Genomic DNA, 16,660 nt, shown 5'->3' with positions numbered 1-16,660 from the left:
CAAAATAGTTTTCGTCTCTACAAAAATTATTCTGATGCAATTCAAGTTCACTGCAAAGCCTTGAAAGTTGAGAATCCTTTAGTTTGTGAAGAAACTCCTAAGCATCAACACATTAATATGTTAATCTAACAAAAAATTTGGAAAAAAAAAAAGATAAAATGATAATTGATGTTAAAGATTTAATTCAGATTCTGGAAAACTCACTGAATAGATAATTCTTTTCAATAGAACGTGAAGCCTTTTACCAGATGTTTGTGATAAAGCCAATACAGCATAATTTTCAAAAGACAAAAACTATTTTACAAATAAAAGAAGTGAATAAAGTGAAAGAATAATTAACCATAAAGTATAGCACATTCTTTATTTATAACTATATTTAAAACAGCTTTTTATAGTAAAAAAATTCAGTTTTAACACATACTTAGTATGCAAATTATATTTATTTTTTCTTTAATCATCACATAACTATGATCTCCAAGCTCTGATAAATTCACATGACAACATGCAGAACAACAAGGCTAAATATAAAACTATAATAAAATATATGTATAAAAAAAGGGCCGTTAATTTTCATTAACAGGCACATGCACCACTACCGAATTCCACAAAAAATGATATATGAATAATTGTTTACAATATGAAGAAATGCATATATAACTAATGAAAATGATATATGAATAATGCAAATGATATTATTAAGTTATTTAACATATACATTTTATTGCTAATCTACAAAAATTTTGCATTTTAAGAATATTTATAGTTTTGGTTTTACAAAACTGACTGAAGCTTTTATCTTATGAACTTCAAAATGTTGATTTAAATGCGAGATCTTTGTTTTATAATTTGCATCAAGAATTAAAAATAGTAATGTGTTTACATTAAAAATGTTAATTATACTGTTCGTCAACGGATTCCGAGACGACCACATTTCGACGATTCCATCTCATTAGGGGCGAGATGTGGAACGATGAGCACATTTCCGTTATTCACCTTTGACCTTGGATTTCCCCATTATATACTTTTAAGTTCAATTTTGTTTCACGTGTATATAGTGTTGTGTTATTTCTGACTGCATTTTATTTTAACTCAAAATTTCGGATTGATATGGCTAGTTCAAGTGGTTAAAAAGCTTTCAGGAGTGGTACAAAGAAAATTTTAGATAATGTCATTAAATATTCTGACCAAGAAGCAGAAAATGGGAAATTAAAATATTGCCGAAAAAAATTCAATAACATATAAAAAAGAAGAATTTTAATATAAAAAAGATAGTTATTCTTTTGTAAAAAAAAATAATTACCAAATTTTAAGAACAGAAATTTTTCATTTATTCTTCATAATTTAATGTTTATGCCCCTTACATTAAATAAAAATTGTTCCGAAATATTTTACTGTGTTTTACTGTGCATTAGTACCTTTTTCCTTCTGTATCACTAATTATCTGTAATGTTTACGTCTCATAAAACCACGAGTCTTCATTGTTAAATGTAAATATCTTCTCGTGTTATCTTTCCTCACCACTATTTTGTCGAATTAAACCCTTCCTAATGCATGCTCAAAAGCGCGGAGGCTTTTACATTTGTTGTCAAACAGTATATGTATATATATAAATACACACATCAAAATTTTCTTCAGTATGCAAAAAAAAAAAAAAAAAAAAAAAAAAAATACTAAAATGGAAAACACCAACAATGAATGTGACGATAATGAAATAACTGTACAATGACAATGAAAAATCTATGACTATTTTTCGAAATTTTGAAGCAAATTTGCATAAATTCAAAAACATTATCAGCTTTTAAATAATATTTTTTTTACCCAAGATTAGTTTAAACACAAAGGAGGGGAAAAAAAATTCATGCAAAGAATAATAAATAGTAATCATTTAAATATTAGATGCAAGGACCTACACTTTAAAATTACTAAAACAACAATAACAAAATATATATATATATTTAATTACATTGTAAAAAAATAAATATTTCAAATAAATAATTTTTTTTAATTACTGATTTTTTTTATAAAAACTTATTCAGAATACTTTCAAAATGCCAATGTACAAATATATTTGTATGCATATAAGCACACATTGCATTTTCAATTGCTATACACATATATATACAAAGCAATTTAAATACAGTCTTTTCACTTATTTTCTGTTTGTTGATTATATCTACTTATATAAATATTAAGCTGTAGCATTTTGTTAAGTTTGTTCAAATGAAGAACGTTTTAGAGGTATCCAATGAACTTGGAAGGGTCTACTTATTGCAAAAACGTTGGGAAAAATCACCATTAGCGACCACCTGTAAAAGAAAAAAATAAAATGCAATTATATTTATTTCAAAAGAAAATGTTTTTATAAATTCTTAACATTCTGAACATAATGACATTAATAAACACTTTAGAATTTATTAATACTAAAGCCACAGAAAGACATTAAAAGTAATATTACAAATGAAAATAACCGATATATATCTATCATAGAAACTAAGAATATGAATACTTGTTTAAATTTATGGTATAACCGGATTAATTCCATTCATCTCATATTTTTCAAACACAAAAAGCTTTGGTTAGCTTTTTTGTTTTTACTCAGTATTTCAATACCAAAGTGATAAAGCAGCAAAGCAACTAAATATATCAATTAATTGAAATTTAATTTTCTACAGAATTGAGTATTTTGGTGTTGTATTGTGCTTTAATAAGTAATCATTCTGACACTCAAGTACATAATTATTGAAAGAGCATATTGCAGATTTACAACTTTTTTAGAATAAATAAATAATTAATTAAAAACTTAGATTTTAAAAATCGGATGAATTTTGATTACAGAAAAGATTCAAACATTAATGCATAGTAAGCTAAAGAATACAAACATTATTATTGAAAAACTTTTATTTATATCAGATATATTTATTTTGAGTATTAAAGCACAACTTTATGACTGTACCATTTATATAAATATTATCAAATTTGTTGCCACAACTAATTAGATTCAGACAATCTAATTAGATTATTCATTTTTTTTTTGGGCTATCCCTTAACTGTAGTAGAAAAGAAGTTGTCTAATTAGAGAGTAAGTATGAATTGCAGGTAATTTAACCCATGTGTAAATACTAGGTTAACTAAAAATAATTCATAACACATATAATCCCATTTTAGATATAAATATTTCAGCTCTTGACTAGTTTAATCAAAACTGCAATTATACATTGCCAAATAATTGTAATTCATTCAACACAGTAACCCCAATGAAGAGAAATAATGTTTCTATAAGAGGTAATTTTTTTAAAAAATTTGTAATTCATATATGAAAAAGAATTTTATAGCTTCAAATAGATAAAATGCAGCTTAAAACATTAAAAATAATTTCCAAAAATTTTAACACTTTCAACGTTGATAGATATGTATTAGAAAATTGAACCTATCTAAAGTGGAATAAGAGACAAATTTCAGCCCACAGAAACCTGTAATTGGAAGTATCTGAAAGACGAGATATCTTGTCGGTACCATTAAAAGTGTTAATAACTAAATTTGTCTTAAATCTTTTCACTAATTAGATTAGATACAATCAGACATAATAGAATATCAGCAAAAAGAAAAGACATTATTAAAGTATGATAAACATCTGATATCAGTCATACTTGAATAGCATTTAACTTCTATAGAATGCATTTGTTTGAATTTTAGGTAAGTTGAATTGTTATGATGAAGAAAAAAATAATATTAAATAATAAAGAAATCAAAGTACATTTGAATTTTCCTGAGAACTTAAATATACCATTCTAATTACTTATTGGAAAATGACATAAGACAAAGGTAACCAAAACACTATATGAATGTTTTAACTTCGTCAAATGTTTTTACAGCTGCATTTAATACATTTCACTTAGTTAATCAGTGGAGATACAAAATATTGTTAAAATGCTCAAAAGAAGTTTTGCTAGATTACAGCAACTTCTATTCAATCAAAAGAAAGAAGATGTAAAGGATATCATGATGAAAAATGTGTCAAAAAGAAAGCTCAATTGAGCTGAAAAATAAGCTTAACCATTACACTTTTGCTTAAGTATTCAAGAATTAGATTAAAACATGAGACAAGAAGATAAACAGGCACGGACAATAAACAGCTAGAAAAAAGAAAATATATAACAAATTTCAAAAAATTTGGAGAAATGTTCAATTATTCCATAAATTAACCCAAAATAATAATGTGTGTAAGAAATAAATGTTTTGAGGGAAAGAGGATTATATTCAAATTTTGTACTATCATTGGTTTAAGATACTGACTAATGACAGAGTTTTTATAATAAAAGGCCACTAGATAATTATATTCATACAAATAATAAAACCCAAATAAATTTTTCTCTGCATTGAAACTTTGGATCATGGGGAAAAAAAATCTAGAGGAAAAATCCAGGTGATTTTCCAAGATCATTAATAAATTTTAATAACAGAAAATTGATGAAAAATGGATCAATAGCATGTTATAACTAACCTGAAGCCAAGGCCTCTGATGTGCTAGGAACAGGGGCAGAAGCTGCTGATTTCTGTTTAAGCATAGTCCAATCATATATAAAGTCAAATTGATGGTTTAGGGTTCTAAACAAAGAACTGAAGAGTTGTTTTAGATAGGCATAGTCAGGATCATCTTCGAAACGCAGATTACGACAATAATTTAGATACATTGTAAATTCTACTGGAAATCCCTGTTAAAAAAAAGCATAATTTAAAAAACCAATTAAGAAAAACCACTATAACACAACCTAATTTTAAAAATAGCATTTAAAATTTGCTGCAACAATCATGTGTACACAGTATAAAACGAAGTCTCTTGAAAGCGTCTGTATGTTTGAACACGAAAAAATTTAACTGATATTGAAGATATTTGGACCATTTTGTACGGCATTTATTGGAGAAGGTTTAATATATTGAAATCATGTCAAAATGAAAAAAAGGAGTTTTATAATTGCGATTTTAATTACTTCCCACTACGATTCGTGCATGCGTAAAACACTTATCCGCGCATGTGCGAAAACTGCAAATTGCGCACTCGCAAATAGCAAGAGCTATCGTATGCATAAGCGATACATTTCTTTGTTTACCTCTGTTTGTTAGTCAATCACGCCGAAACGGCTGAACGGAATTTTAATGAAATTTAGCACAGAGATAGATTATAGTCTGGAATAGGACATAGGCTATTATTTATTTCGGTTAACTGAGTGGTTATTTTTTTTATTAATTAAAAACTGAATTTCCTGCCAAAAATCTTTTTATTTCCCCACCGCCAAATAAGCAAGGCTTCTATCTCTCCCACGCTAACGAGGTTAGGCTTAACATGTTTTCAACCGATTATTTCAAACGATTTTGTTTATTTTCTTAGTGTTTGCTGCATTTAAAATTAAACATTGTTAATTAATCGATCTTTCGAATTCATTCTGAAGTATTTTTAAATTAAAATAAAACAGAATAAAAGAAATTAAAACTGGTGTAGAAAATTCTGGTGTAAAAAATTCACCCATTTGCGTTACTCCAATTGACGTTGAAAATTCATGCATGCGCAGTTTCTTGTTACTGTTGACAACTGTTTTTTCATTTTAATTAAAAGTTTAAAAATTATTTGTATTATACTGTTGTAGCTATCTCAATCTCAATCGATAAATAAAATAGACATGATTTAAAAAAAAAAAAAAAAATACGGACTTGATTTGAATCTTCTGCTAGCCCAACTCCGCAAGGACCGCAATATAGCTCTGGCTGTAGCTTCCTCGGGCATTGCTGCAACTTTGCTTAACGGTGGCCGGACGGCACATTCCGTTTTCAAATTGCCGCTTAATCTTGCAAGCAAAGATACCCCAACATGTAACATCACCAAGAACAGCTTCCGGGGAGTCCTTTTGCAGCAGTGCAAGTTAATAGTATGGGACGAGCGCACAATGTCACACAAGCATGCATTAACGGCGAACGCAGCCTGCAGGACACCCTCGGCAACTAGGCGGTGATAGGCGGCGTTGTCGTTTTGCTCACAATGATCTGTTTATAATTTTAGTGCGCACTTGAGGACTATCAAACTCCCACCAGCTGTGGGATAAATACAGGACCCTTTATCAGAAGATATCGTGCATAGGCTGGATGGCACTCACAATGACCTAATCATTAACGGAGCTTAGGTATTGATTGAGGCGCAAGATGCCTAGTTCAGTTCTCATACATATATATCAAAATTCCCACGCGAAGTCGTGAGTAATAGCTAGTACAATATATATTAGGGTGTCCCATAAGTTTCTTTCCTATTTCTAACATGAAAAGAATACACAATATTTACTGTTTAAGACATTATTTATTTTGTTGTATAAGAACCCTTTAACTTTATTACCTTCTTCCATCTCTCAGGAAGCCTCATTATGCCTTCTTTCCAAAAACGGTGTGTTTTGGACAAGAAATAAGCCTTGAAGTGTGCTTTTATTTCGCTGATGGATTTAAAGCGCTTATCTTGAAGAGAATTTTTTTAATGACAGAAAGAATTAATAATCAGATGGAGCAAGATCTGAAGAGTATGCAGGATGCGGTAAAACATCCCAATCAAAATGCAAGAGCTTCTCTCTTATGACTAATGCAATATGTGGTCTCAGGTTGTCATGATGAAAAACAACGTCTCATCGATTTTGTTCTATGGCAGTTTTCAATTGATCCAGTTGATGACAGTATTTCATAGAATTTATTGTTTCACCTTTGGAGAAGGAGCTTGTAGAAAATTATGCTTTCCCAATCCTACCAAATGGGCAAAAAAACTTTTTTGGGATGTAGTCTAGGCTTGGGGTGTAATAGAGGTCTGGTATGACTGAAACCAATGACACAGACAGCTAAAAGATAAGCCTGCATGTTTGCACAAGCAGAGCCAGATAAGGCCATTTATAGTACGATGAGGAAGAAACTTTTGAGATGCCCTAATATAACCAAAAAGAAAGATAGATTTTTTTCTGATTATGCAATTGTATATTATTAACTCAAAATAAAAGATAGTTATTTTTGAAATTCTTATCTTCAAGAGAAATTTAAGAGAATCCTAAGAAGTCTACCTTTCTTCTAAATATGCAACTTTAGCTCTAGATAATCCTATCAGCTATAAAGTTTCTTAATTTTTTACTGAAAACAAGTAAATATGTTTTAAAAAGTAATATTATTGCAAAGGTAAAGCGCACTGCATATAATACACATGTAAAATGCCACATAAAAATCTTTAACATAGTAAAAATAACATTTTCATAATTCTTAACAGCGGCTCTGATTATGAAGTGCTGAACCATTCCCAGTTGATTGGATGTGACTTTAAAAAAGTTAAAATTTTCTTCATCTTTTTTTTTTTTTTAATTTATAAAACATCCAAATACCAGAAGACTAAAACTGACTTCTTTTTGACATTTAAGGAATATTTTTAGAAGTTGCAGTAACAGTTTTCCTTTGAGCAACTGCATGCTTTTTTCACACACCTGAAAGATTTCAATCTTACAAAATGATATTTCTTTATTACTTATACTCATATGCAATAAAAAAATTATTTTTATATTTTCTTAATGCCCGTACCTAACGAAAGATGAAGTATATAAAATGACTATAGAATTAATCAATTAGACTAATTCAAAATAGAAAAATTAAAATTGCTTGTGCAAGATAAAAGATTTCAAAGCATTGTTTATTTTTTAGCAAATTAAAAAATAGAAAATGATATTAAAAAAATAAACTTACTTTACATAGTGTTTCTACACTTGTAGAAATTTTCTTTTCACTTATCTTTTCATACTTTTGTTTTTTTGTAATAGCTTTGAGACCTTGCCAAGGTAAACTTCCTTTGTTGAAGTACATTAAGACATAACCCAAAGCTTCCATATCATCTCTTCGACTGAAATAAAAAAAAATAAAAAAATTAAACAAAGAGAAGTCTTAACTAACATTTAATAGTAACTATATAATAATACATTATAGCAATAGTATAAAAATTAAAATAGTTGAAATTGATATATAATTAAAAGATAGTTTAGCAATTATTCTTTAGCATCATTAAAGATTAAATATCTGCATTTATATGAAAATAAATATAAATTCTAATATTAAAAGGGAACTTGGATCATATTTCAAGACTTCTTTTTTCTGATTACATTCATATAGTATTTTATCTATATTGATAATAACTTCAAAAGCATCTATTGAATAATACTTAAATAATTGGATTATGAATCACTTATATTAGGTGCGTATTATGAATAGATATTTGAGACAGAACAATCATATATGGTTAGATTGCTTTTTTTCTTCATTTTTTACATTAAACAATTCTTAAAGGATAGTTTATTTTTTTAAAAAATCTTTTTGAGGTAATGTACTATTTAAAAAACGAAAGATTTCACAATATTAAATTGTATTTTTATTTCTAAGAATTATTATTTGTCACACAATTAAAAAAATTGTTATAACTATGTTATATCACTAAGCCATAAGTTTTTACAAATAAAAAGCATAATTTTGAAAAACATTTTGTGGATAGTGCTGTTTGGCATTAAGAAAGTTATTTTATTTGCAAAAGAAAGAAGAAACGTCCATTACTGAAACAAAACAATCAAATTCTTTCTACACTACTTATAGTTTTTATAAATTTACTATAATAAAAGTTAATGTGAAAGTCGTCTTATATATATAGAGAGAGAGACAGAGAAGAAAAAAATAGACAAGGAGACTGAAGTACACTTCATTTCAAATTCTGAATGTTAATCATAGTTCTGCATCCATTATTTAAATATTTTTAAATGATTAATATTGATAACAAAAGAGATTTTTCAATAATCTTCAGTGTTTATAATTTTAGAGATAAGAAAAGAATGATTCATTTCTTTTACTTAACCAAAGAAAAAAGAAGTAGAACACATAATAAAATATTTGATTACTGAATTTACCTCTGTTCAATTCCCAAGTGTGCATTGACACTAGCATATCGAGCAGTTCCAATTAAATTCTTGTTTCTTTTAAATCGAATGTGGTAACCAGTTCTATATCTGTATTTTTTGGCCAATCCGTAATCAATTAAAAATAACTGCAAAATATTTTTTTGAGAATCATTTGTAGAAATTATATTTAAAAACAAACTAGGAAATAAATTGATAAATATAATATTTTTATTTTTCTCATGTAAGAAATTGTTAAAATAACTTAAAATATGCATTTCTTTCTCTTTTTTTTTTTACATAATTACTGTTAAACAACAGAATTATTTACTAATTGAATTTTTAGCAAAACACATTAGTATGGAAGAAAAAAACCCACCTTCATTGCACAATTTACTTATATGATAAAATGAGATTTGGAAAATAGATAGATGCGATTAGAAAATATATTAATTAAGTTTTTGTAATCTGTTTTTCTTTCTTTTTATTATGGAGAATTAAGGAAACAGAGACATATGAATTAATTATTTTGTTTCTGAACAAAATAGGAAAACATTGTTTCAAATATTTGGGGAGTTTAAAAATTACAAAGACAGGCAATGAATTAATCAAAGGAAATTAGATATTTTTTATAACTTACTTTATTACAGTGACGACCTATACCCATAAGAAAATTATCCGGTTTTATATCTCTGTGAATGAAATTTTTAGTGTGGACATATTGCACTCGAGCAATCATCTGCAAATAAAAGAGATAATTTAGAAATAAATCTGACTGGTAGTACCTCACAAGAGAATGTATAATTACTATTAATTTTACTACCTGATCAGCAAGCATCAACACCGTTTTCATTGTGAATCGTCTTGAGCAAAAATTAAATAAATCCTCTAAGCTAGGGCCAAGTAAATCCATAACTAAAATTCTATAATCCTTCTCCACGCCATACCACCTACAATAAATTTCATAGACATTTTCATAACAATAATTAATTAATAAAAATTTAGGCTTGGTTGGAAGGAAAAATTATATTTTAAACAAAAAGGCATTCAGCAATTATATTGCAGGTGCCATACAAAAACATATTGTTAACAGCATATATGAAAGAAAAAAAGTGACCAAATAGTTATTTTAATGAGTTTAGCATAGTTTAAATAGGTCAATCTTTCTTTTTCAAGCTGTGTCAAAATTATTTTTGGATACCTGTCATATTTTTGAATGAATACGGATTAAGAATGCCTTTAGAGCTGAAACTCTATAAATTTCTATAGCATTCTAAAAAATAGACTTCAATAGATGTAAAAGCAGATATTCTCTCTCTTTTACAATATTCTTTTAAAGCTTCTTTGTGACAAATATTAAAATGAAATGTTATTGTAATAAATAATGATCAATTAAATATTTATGAAATTGCAATTAGAATCCTCTTCTAAACTTATATACTTTTTAAAAAAATAAATTTTCTCTTATAAAATATACTTGTATGAATAACAGTTAAAAATATTCAATTGTTTATCAGGAAGGAAAAAGGAAACATTCTTTTATTTGCGATGGCAAAAGAGTTAAATACCCCCCCCCTTTTTAAGCACAAGGATGATTATTTAAAAAATAAATTGTGACGATGTATTAATGCTATACATATTATCCACTACACTTCAAAACCTATCATTTTAAATGAGTGAGAAAGTAATATAGTGGAAGATATTATTAAAAAAAATTATTCTGCTAATTATTTTTTGTTGGTAGATGAAAAAAATTGAATTATTGTTGCTTTTCTTGATTACACAATAATTTATTTGATAGTGAAGATTGTTGTCTGGTTGAAATGACTTGAAGACATAGGTTGTCTTTTTTGGGTTTTATTGGTAATATCAACAACAAATGGCACATGATTATGCCATAGTGTAGTAGGCCTAGAAAGCTATGCATAAAATTTCTTGGGAGAGAGCCGAGATCACATTCCCCCTAGTACAGGAGTCAAGTTCACTTCTGGTCGAAAAAAAAAAATACTAACAACAACAGTGAGACCATGTGATATTTACATGACTGGCAGCTAGCTCTGCCCAGGAAGACCACGTGGTTAATTGAATTCTTAACAGTAGATACTTGATTTTAATGTTTTCAATCAGTCAATTCACTACAAGTACAATTAAGATACAAACCAAAGAAAAAAAATTCCTAAAAATATAATAACATAACAGTAAAAGTAAGCATGAATGTAAATATATATATATATATAATCAATGAGAAAATGTTTTTAATTTTTGTTGACACAGTTCATTTTCATAAATGCTGCTTTTAACAAATTATCTAATCTTTTAAATAATTAACATCACCTCAAATCTAATATGAAGAATCAAACATACATTTAAACAAAAATGAGCAAATAATCATGCATCACCATAAATATTTTTGTTTAAATTTTCAACTATTTACAACAGCTCTTTTTAAACATAAAAACACTTTTTTTTTTTTCTTATCATAAACACATGGTGCATAATTTTATTTTAATTTATTCATCAAGGCAACTAAAAAATTTACAGCAATAGAATCAATGAAGTGAAAATAATTTCTTTTCATTAAGTACCATGTGTTGAAAGTATCAATATTGAAGTTTTTATCTAGGTGAATAACCTTGAATTCATTGTAACTTTTTCATATAAGCATTTTCCAAAAACACATTTTAGAAAACTGTTCTGCTAATAAAAGTTCTACATTTTATTTCTTTTTCAAAAATGAGAAAAAGGCATGGGAAAAGTGAAGGAGAAGACAGAAAAGTTTAATAATGAAATTCAAATTGAATATAAAAGTTATTTAATCAGAAGATCCAATGCTTTTGATATAGTTGATTTTGCACATTTCCCATTGTTTAAAAAAATTAAGGGAAGATTATAATTTAAGATTATAATTTGTTTTTATTGCAGCAAAATGATAGTTAGCTCGTGACAATACAGCCTTTAAATCAAGTCATTAGATGAAGATATTAGATTATTAATTATGAAGCAAAAAAAGAAAGAAAAAAAGTTTAATGGACATATTATATAAGCAAAAATAGATAAATCTTCAAATATAATGCTTTTGAAAAAGTCTATTTAATAAAAAAAACAATTTTTTTTTTGCTGTTTTTCGAAACAATTTTTTTAATTCTTCCCTTATATAATAATTATGTATCTAAATATACCATATAAATATAACATATTTTTAACAGTAAATAAATAATAAAATTCTATTTTTATGCACAAATGGTAAAAATGTATTAACAATACTGAAAATCAAAATCTAGTTTCATGAATAATGTAACTTTTAAACCAATTTGAGTAAAATTCTCAAAATGTAATAAAGAATTACTCTTTATTAAGTTTACAAATCCATGTTTCAATTATTTGACATAATAGAGATAGAATGAGAGAAGAATTGTGACAGAATGGATTTTTCTTTAAAACTCAAATTAGACTTTTTTTTTAAACATCAAGTATTGCACTTCTCAACTTATCAAAATTAGAATGCAACAAAATTTTTGAAAGCAAACATTATAATATTTTTTAAATATCGGGGGGGGGGGGCAGAGGGGTAAAAGTCAAATGCAACATTATTTTCTGATATGTAAGAAAAGATTTCCATTCTATCATTTTAATTAAAGATAGCAATTATTTGTGGATATTTATAGTCAAATGTGGGCAAAGTTAAGCAATCAAGGGTTAAAAATAACCAATATTACAAAATTGTTCACATTTGGACAAAGCAAAAAAATTGAATAGAATGAATATTTAAAATTTACAAATGATAAGTAGTATAATTTATTTAATCCTTCAATTATTTTATTTTAGTTCTTCAATTCTGGATGTTGTTAGCTGATTTTAGCAACCATATTATTCATCATAAGCAGATATTATTTGAAAAAACATTAATGTCATGTCAATGTATACTCTGCATAAATAAGTTTATATTCAAAAGATAAAATATAGGTATAAACTTAACCTATTAAATCAAAATTTACAATACAGATTAAAGTATATCAATTCCAAATTATTTTAAATACACCAAAATTAAGACAACAATGAAGTAAAATTAACCCTTGATTTAAAAATTATTCCTTTGCTGCTAGTTTTTATGAGAAATTTAAGAAAAATTATTTAAAAAAAATTAAGACTTTTATTAAAGACCTTTAAAGTACAGCAAAATTTCAGAAAACCAAGACTGTTTCTGAATTCCTTCCATTACATAGAAAATAAAGCAAAATCAAAATGATAACATCTTGACTTCAAAAATCTGGTTAATAAGTATTATATACAACTGAAAATTACTTAAGAATTATAGAAATCAATCTGATTTTTTTTTAATGCAAAGCTTTAAAATCATAATGGAATGTGTTTGGTTTAGCTATGCAAATGAAATGGAATTGTTACATAAAATCCATGTTAGGTAAACTACTTATTAATCGAGTTACAGTGGGATATTATCAATAATCCTGAATAACATAATATGTAATTACATAACAGTAATTATCAAAACACGGATGTTGTAATGTTTAAAATAGCTTCTAATGATGATTTCTATAGACTAAGCAATAAACTAATTTAAATAAATTTGACAGTTAAATATACCTCACCTGGTATGAGGTATTCCAATTCCACCTTGTAGAATTTCATACAATTTACTCTCATCTGAAAGTTGCGAGTGTCGAGCATTGATCGATTCCAATTTAACAGCAACCTCCTTGTGAAAGAAGGAGAAAAAACCATATAAACAAAATAAAAAAATTTATGACATTGTAAAAAAAATGAACATATTTCATTTGCTTAAGAACTATGATAAAAGAAATTACAGCACCAATAAAGAAAATCTTTCTACATCATCAGTTTTTTTTAAAATCTCTTCTCCTTTCTTCAAAGAGGAGAGGATGCAGTGCCTATGAAGAAAATCTTCCTACATTTTCAGTTTTGAAGGGTTTCTTTAATTTTTTTTTTTTTTTTTTTTTTTTTATTCTTCCTCTCTCCTCAAATATAATGCAGAGCATCTTATAAATTTTTCTTTTCATGCAGCATTTATTGGCTATAAATGCAATTGATAAAGTATGATTACATATTTAATAGTGATATTATTTTAATCATACATTTTTAAAATTTTATGTCAGAAAACACTTTTCTCCCTTTTATTAGAAATATTAACAATCTTTTAAAGGTTCTAATAATCTATATAGGATTAATAAAACCTATTTAATGTCAAAGTTAAAAAAAAAAAAAAAAAAAAAAAAAAAAAGGAGAGGAAAGGGAGCTGAGCAACATTTGCTTTTGGTGTAAATTTTTTAAATTTTAGTTTTAAAAGTTTAAACCCTTTTGCTACTGTGTGACAAATTCATTGTTTTCAAAATGCCTCATTTAAATAGTAAAGGAACATAAATTTTGATATGTTTGTGTAAAGGAATTTTCAAATTCACATGTATATCATTATATATCTACAATAAAAATTATTTCATGTACTTCAATATTTATTTTTACTTATAATTTTCAAGTGACAATTCACATATTTTTTTAGAAATAAATATTTTAATTTCTGGTTTAGTTACCTATTTACAATACAACGCAAAATATTTAAATGTATCAAAATAATTACAGTAAATCTCATGAAAATGATGAACTAATATTCAAGCAAATTACTATACAGGGATTTTCGTATAAGCCAAATAGTCACTTAAAATGCACTTTCAGTAAACGTCAACATATGTGATAACATCAGTACATACTTTTTATTTTCACCATTTGAGAATTATATATATTTTTTTAAAAAGTTCACTTATTTGTTTATTATGAAGAATCAAAGGAAATATTAAGATATATATAATTTTCCCCGTAAAATCAAATCACATTTTATAACTTTACATTATGAAATTACATTACATTATGTAAAAAGAATACAGAATATTTTAATAAATACAAAAAAAAAGAAAAAAAAACATACTTCACCATTACTTATGTTAATTGCCAAATAAATATCACCAAATGAACCACTTCCTATTTTACGTATAAGTCGGTATTTTAAACCTACAGTGAACGCAGACAACGATGATGAACTTGAACTAGCCATTATATATCATAAATTATGATTCGCTTTAAGTTAATAGCATATAAACAGTTTTTTAAATTATTTACATAGCGGATTTAGAAACCAAAACAATTTTTGAACAATCTGAAAATAAATAGTGACAGTAACAGTTAAATTGTTAAATTTCGCAATATCTTCAGTTTTAACGCAAAATTTACTTCAGAATATTTACTTATGTATATTTATACTAATAAAATTTGAAATCAATAATTCCAGAAACATTTGGGGAAATATCGTATTGTTTTTATGTGAAAAATAATTTATATTGTTTAGATTCACTTTGTAATTTTTTTTTCTTATATCTTTGCGACTGCAGGAAAAAAATTAGTATGATTGAATGCTTAATTCTATGAAATTATTATTACATACGATACCTTATCCTGATAATGATAATTAATTGGATTGATAGGAATAGTGATTTGTTTGGAAACAAATCCAATCGCTGCATTTCATAATATCTGTGTCGTTATACATTTTATCTTGTCAGACGTAAATTATGTCCACATATTTTTAATAATAATTACTGTATTTCTGATTACAATAATTGCAACTTTTAATATTTATCTTTTATGCTTTTGTTAGAATTAAGATGCTCTCAATGCAGCAGTTTTATCCTCATATTTTAAATATATATACGTAAATATTATGGACAGAACTTAACAATTCATTATGTAAAAAAATTATATTTGACTTTTTCTTAACAAAATTCCATTCGTTTACTATCACTTAATAAATAACTCTTGTTTCATATACAACAGTCAATAATCATCCAATAAGAAAGGGGAATTAATTTATTTCCGAATGCAGGAATATAATAAGGTATGAATGATAATTGAAAATGAGATGTTTAATATTGAATATTTATAGCAATATAATTGATGTATTCATACATTTATTTTGCATTTTATTCTTATGAAGAAGCATAGTCTTTTACACCCTATTTGGCAAAAAAAAAAAAAAAAAAAAAAAAATCAGAGGAATGGATTTAAGTATAATAACCAGTAAAACTTTTCTACTGAGTACTCTATAGCTAAATGTCTGTTCTAATTATAGATTCGTCATTTAGAAGTATCTAATATTTCATAATACAACAAGTATGTGGGACTGGATAATTCTTATTAGTGTGTTTATCAAAAATGCAGAATTCAACAAAATTATGTTAATATTACTAAAATGCATAGTCGAACTCTGAAATTTCTGTTAGCATTTTAGAATTTCTGTGTGAACCATCAAATTCTTTTAAATGTAGATGATATTTTTTTAAAACATTAAAAACCACAATATTTATTCATCTGATTTGAAATTTCAGTAGCATAACTACAATTGGAAGCCTACAAATAGATAAATTCATTCGCTCCAGTATTATTTTAATGGTAAAAAAGTTGTGAAAATTAATCTTATTTATTTTTCAAGAAAATAAATATAGTAGTAGCTAAAATGACTCAAGAAAAATTGGGTTGATATATCAATTCTCAATAATTGCATTTCAATTTTTGAAATACTTCAAGCGTATTGAATATGATAAAAAACACATAATTGATACATAATGTCTTAAAAAGTTATAATTATGCCTGTTTATAAATTATTTATTAAGTTCTAATGTTAGTTTATTATTTTTGCT

The 16,660-nt window shown here is 26.3% G+C and overlaps 1 protein-coding gene across 2 annotated transcripts; it reads right to left on the bottom strand.

Annotated features, from left to right (window-relative positions):
- Window positions 1-342: 342 nt before the first annotated feature.
- On the bottom strand, window positions 343-15,114 carry LOC129988298 (casein kinase I-like). 2 transcript variants are annotated; one of them, XM_056096490.1, is made up of 8 exons: window positions 14,896-15,114; window positions 13,547-13,653; window positions 9,763-9,889; window positions 9,580-9,678; window positions 8,952-9,088; window positions 7,750-7,903; window positions 4,502-4,712; window positions 343-2,306 (listed from the first exon to the last, which is right to left on the bottom strand). In XM_056096490.1, the coding sequence occupies exons 1-8, from the start codon at window positions 15,019-15,021 to the stop codon at window positions 2,296-2,298; spliced, it is 972 nt and encodes a 323-aa protein (XP_055952465.1). In that variant the 5' UTR covers window positions 15,022-15,114; the 3' UTR covers window positions 343-2,295. The 2 variants fall into 2 exon arrangements, with proteins under 2 accessions (XP_055952465.1, XP_055952466.1); XM_056096491.1 differs by having other exon boundaries at window positions 14,901-15,008.
- Window positions 15,115-16,660: the final 1,546 nt, after the last annotated feature.

This window comes from Argiope bruennichi, chromosome 10 (assembly GCF_947563725.1).
Source record: "Argiope bruennichi chromosome 10, qqArgBrue1.1, whole genome shotgun sequence".
In the NCBI taxonomy this organism is placed as follows: domain Eukaryota; kingdom Metazoa; phylum Arthropoda; class Arachnida; order Araneae; family Araneidae; genus Argiope; species Argiope bruennichi.
Note: the sequence above shows the minus strand (reverse complement) of the source record. Positions and strands in the feature narration are given on the sequence as shown.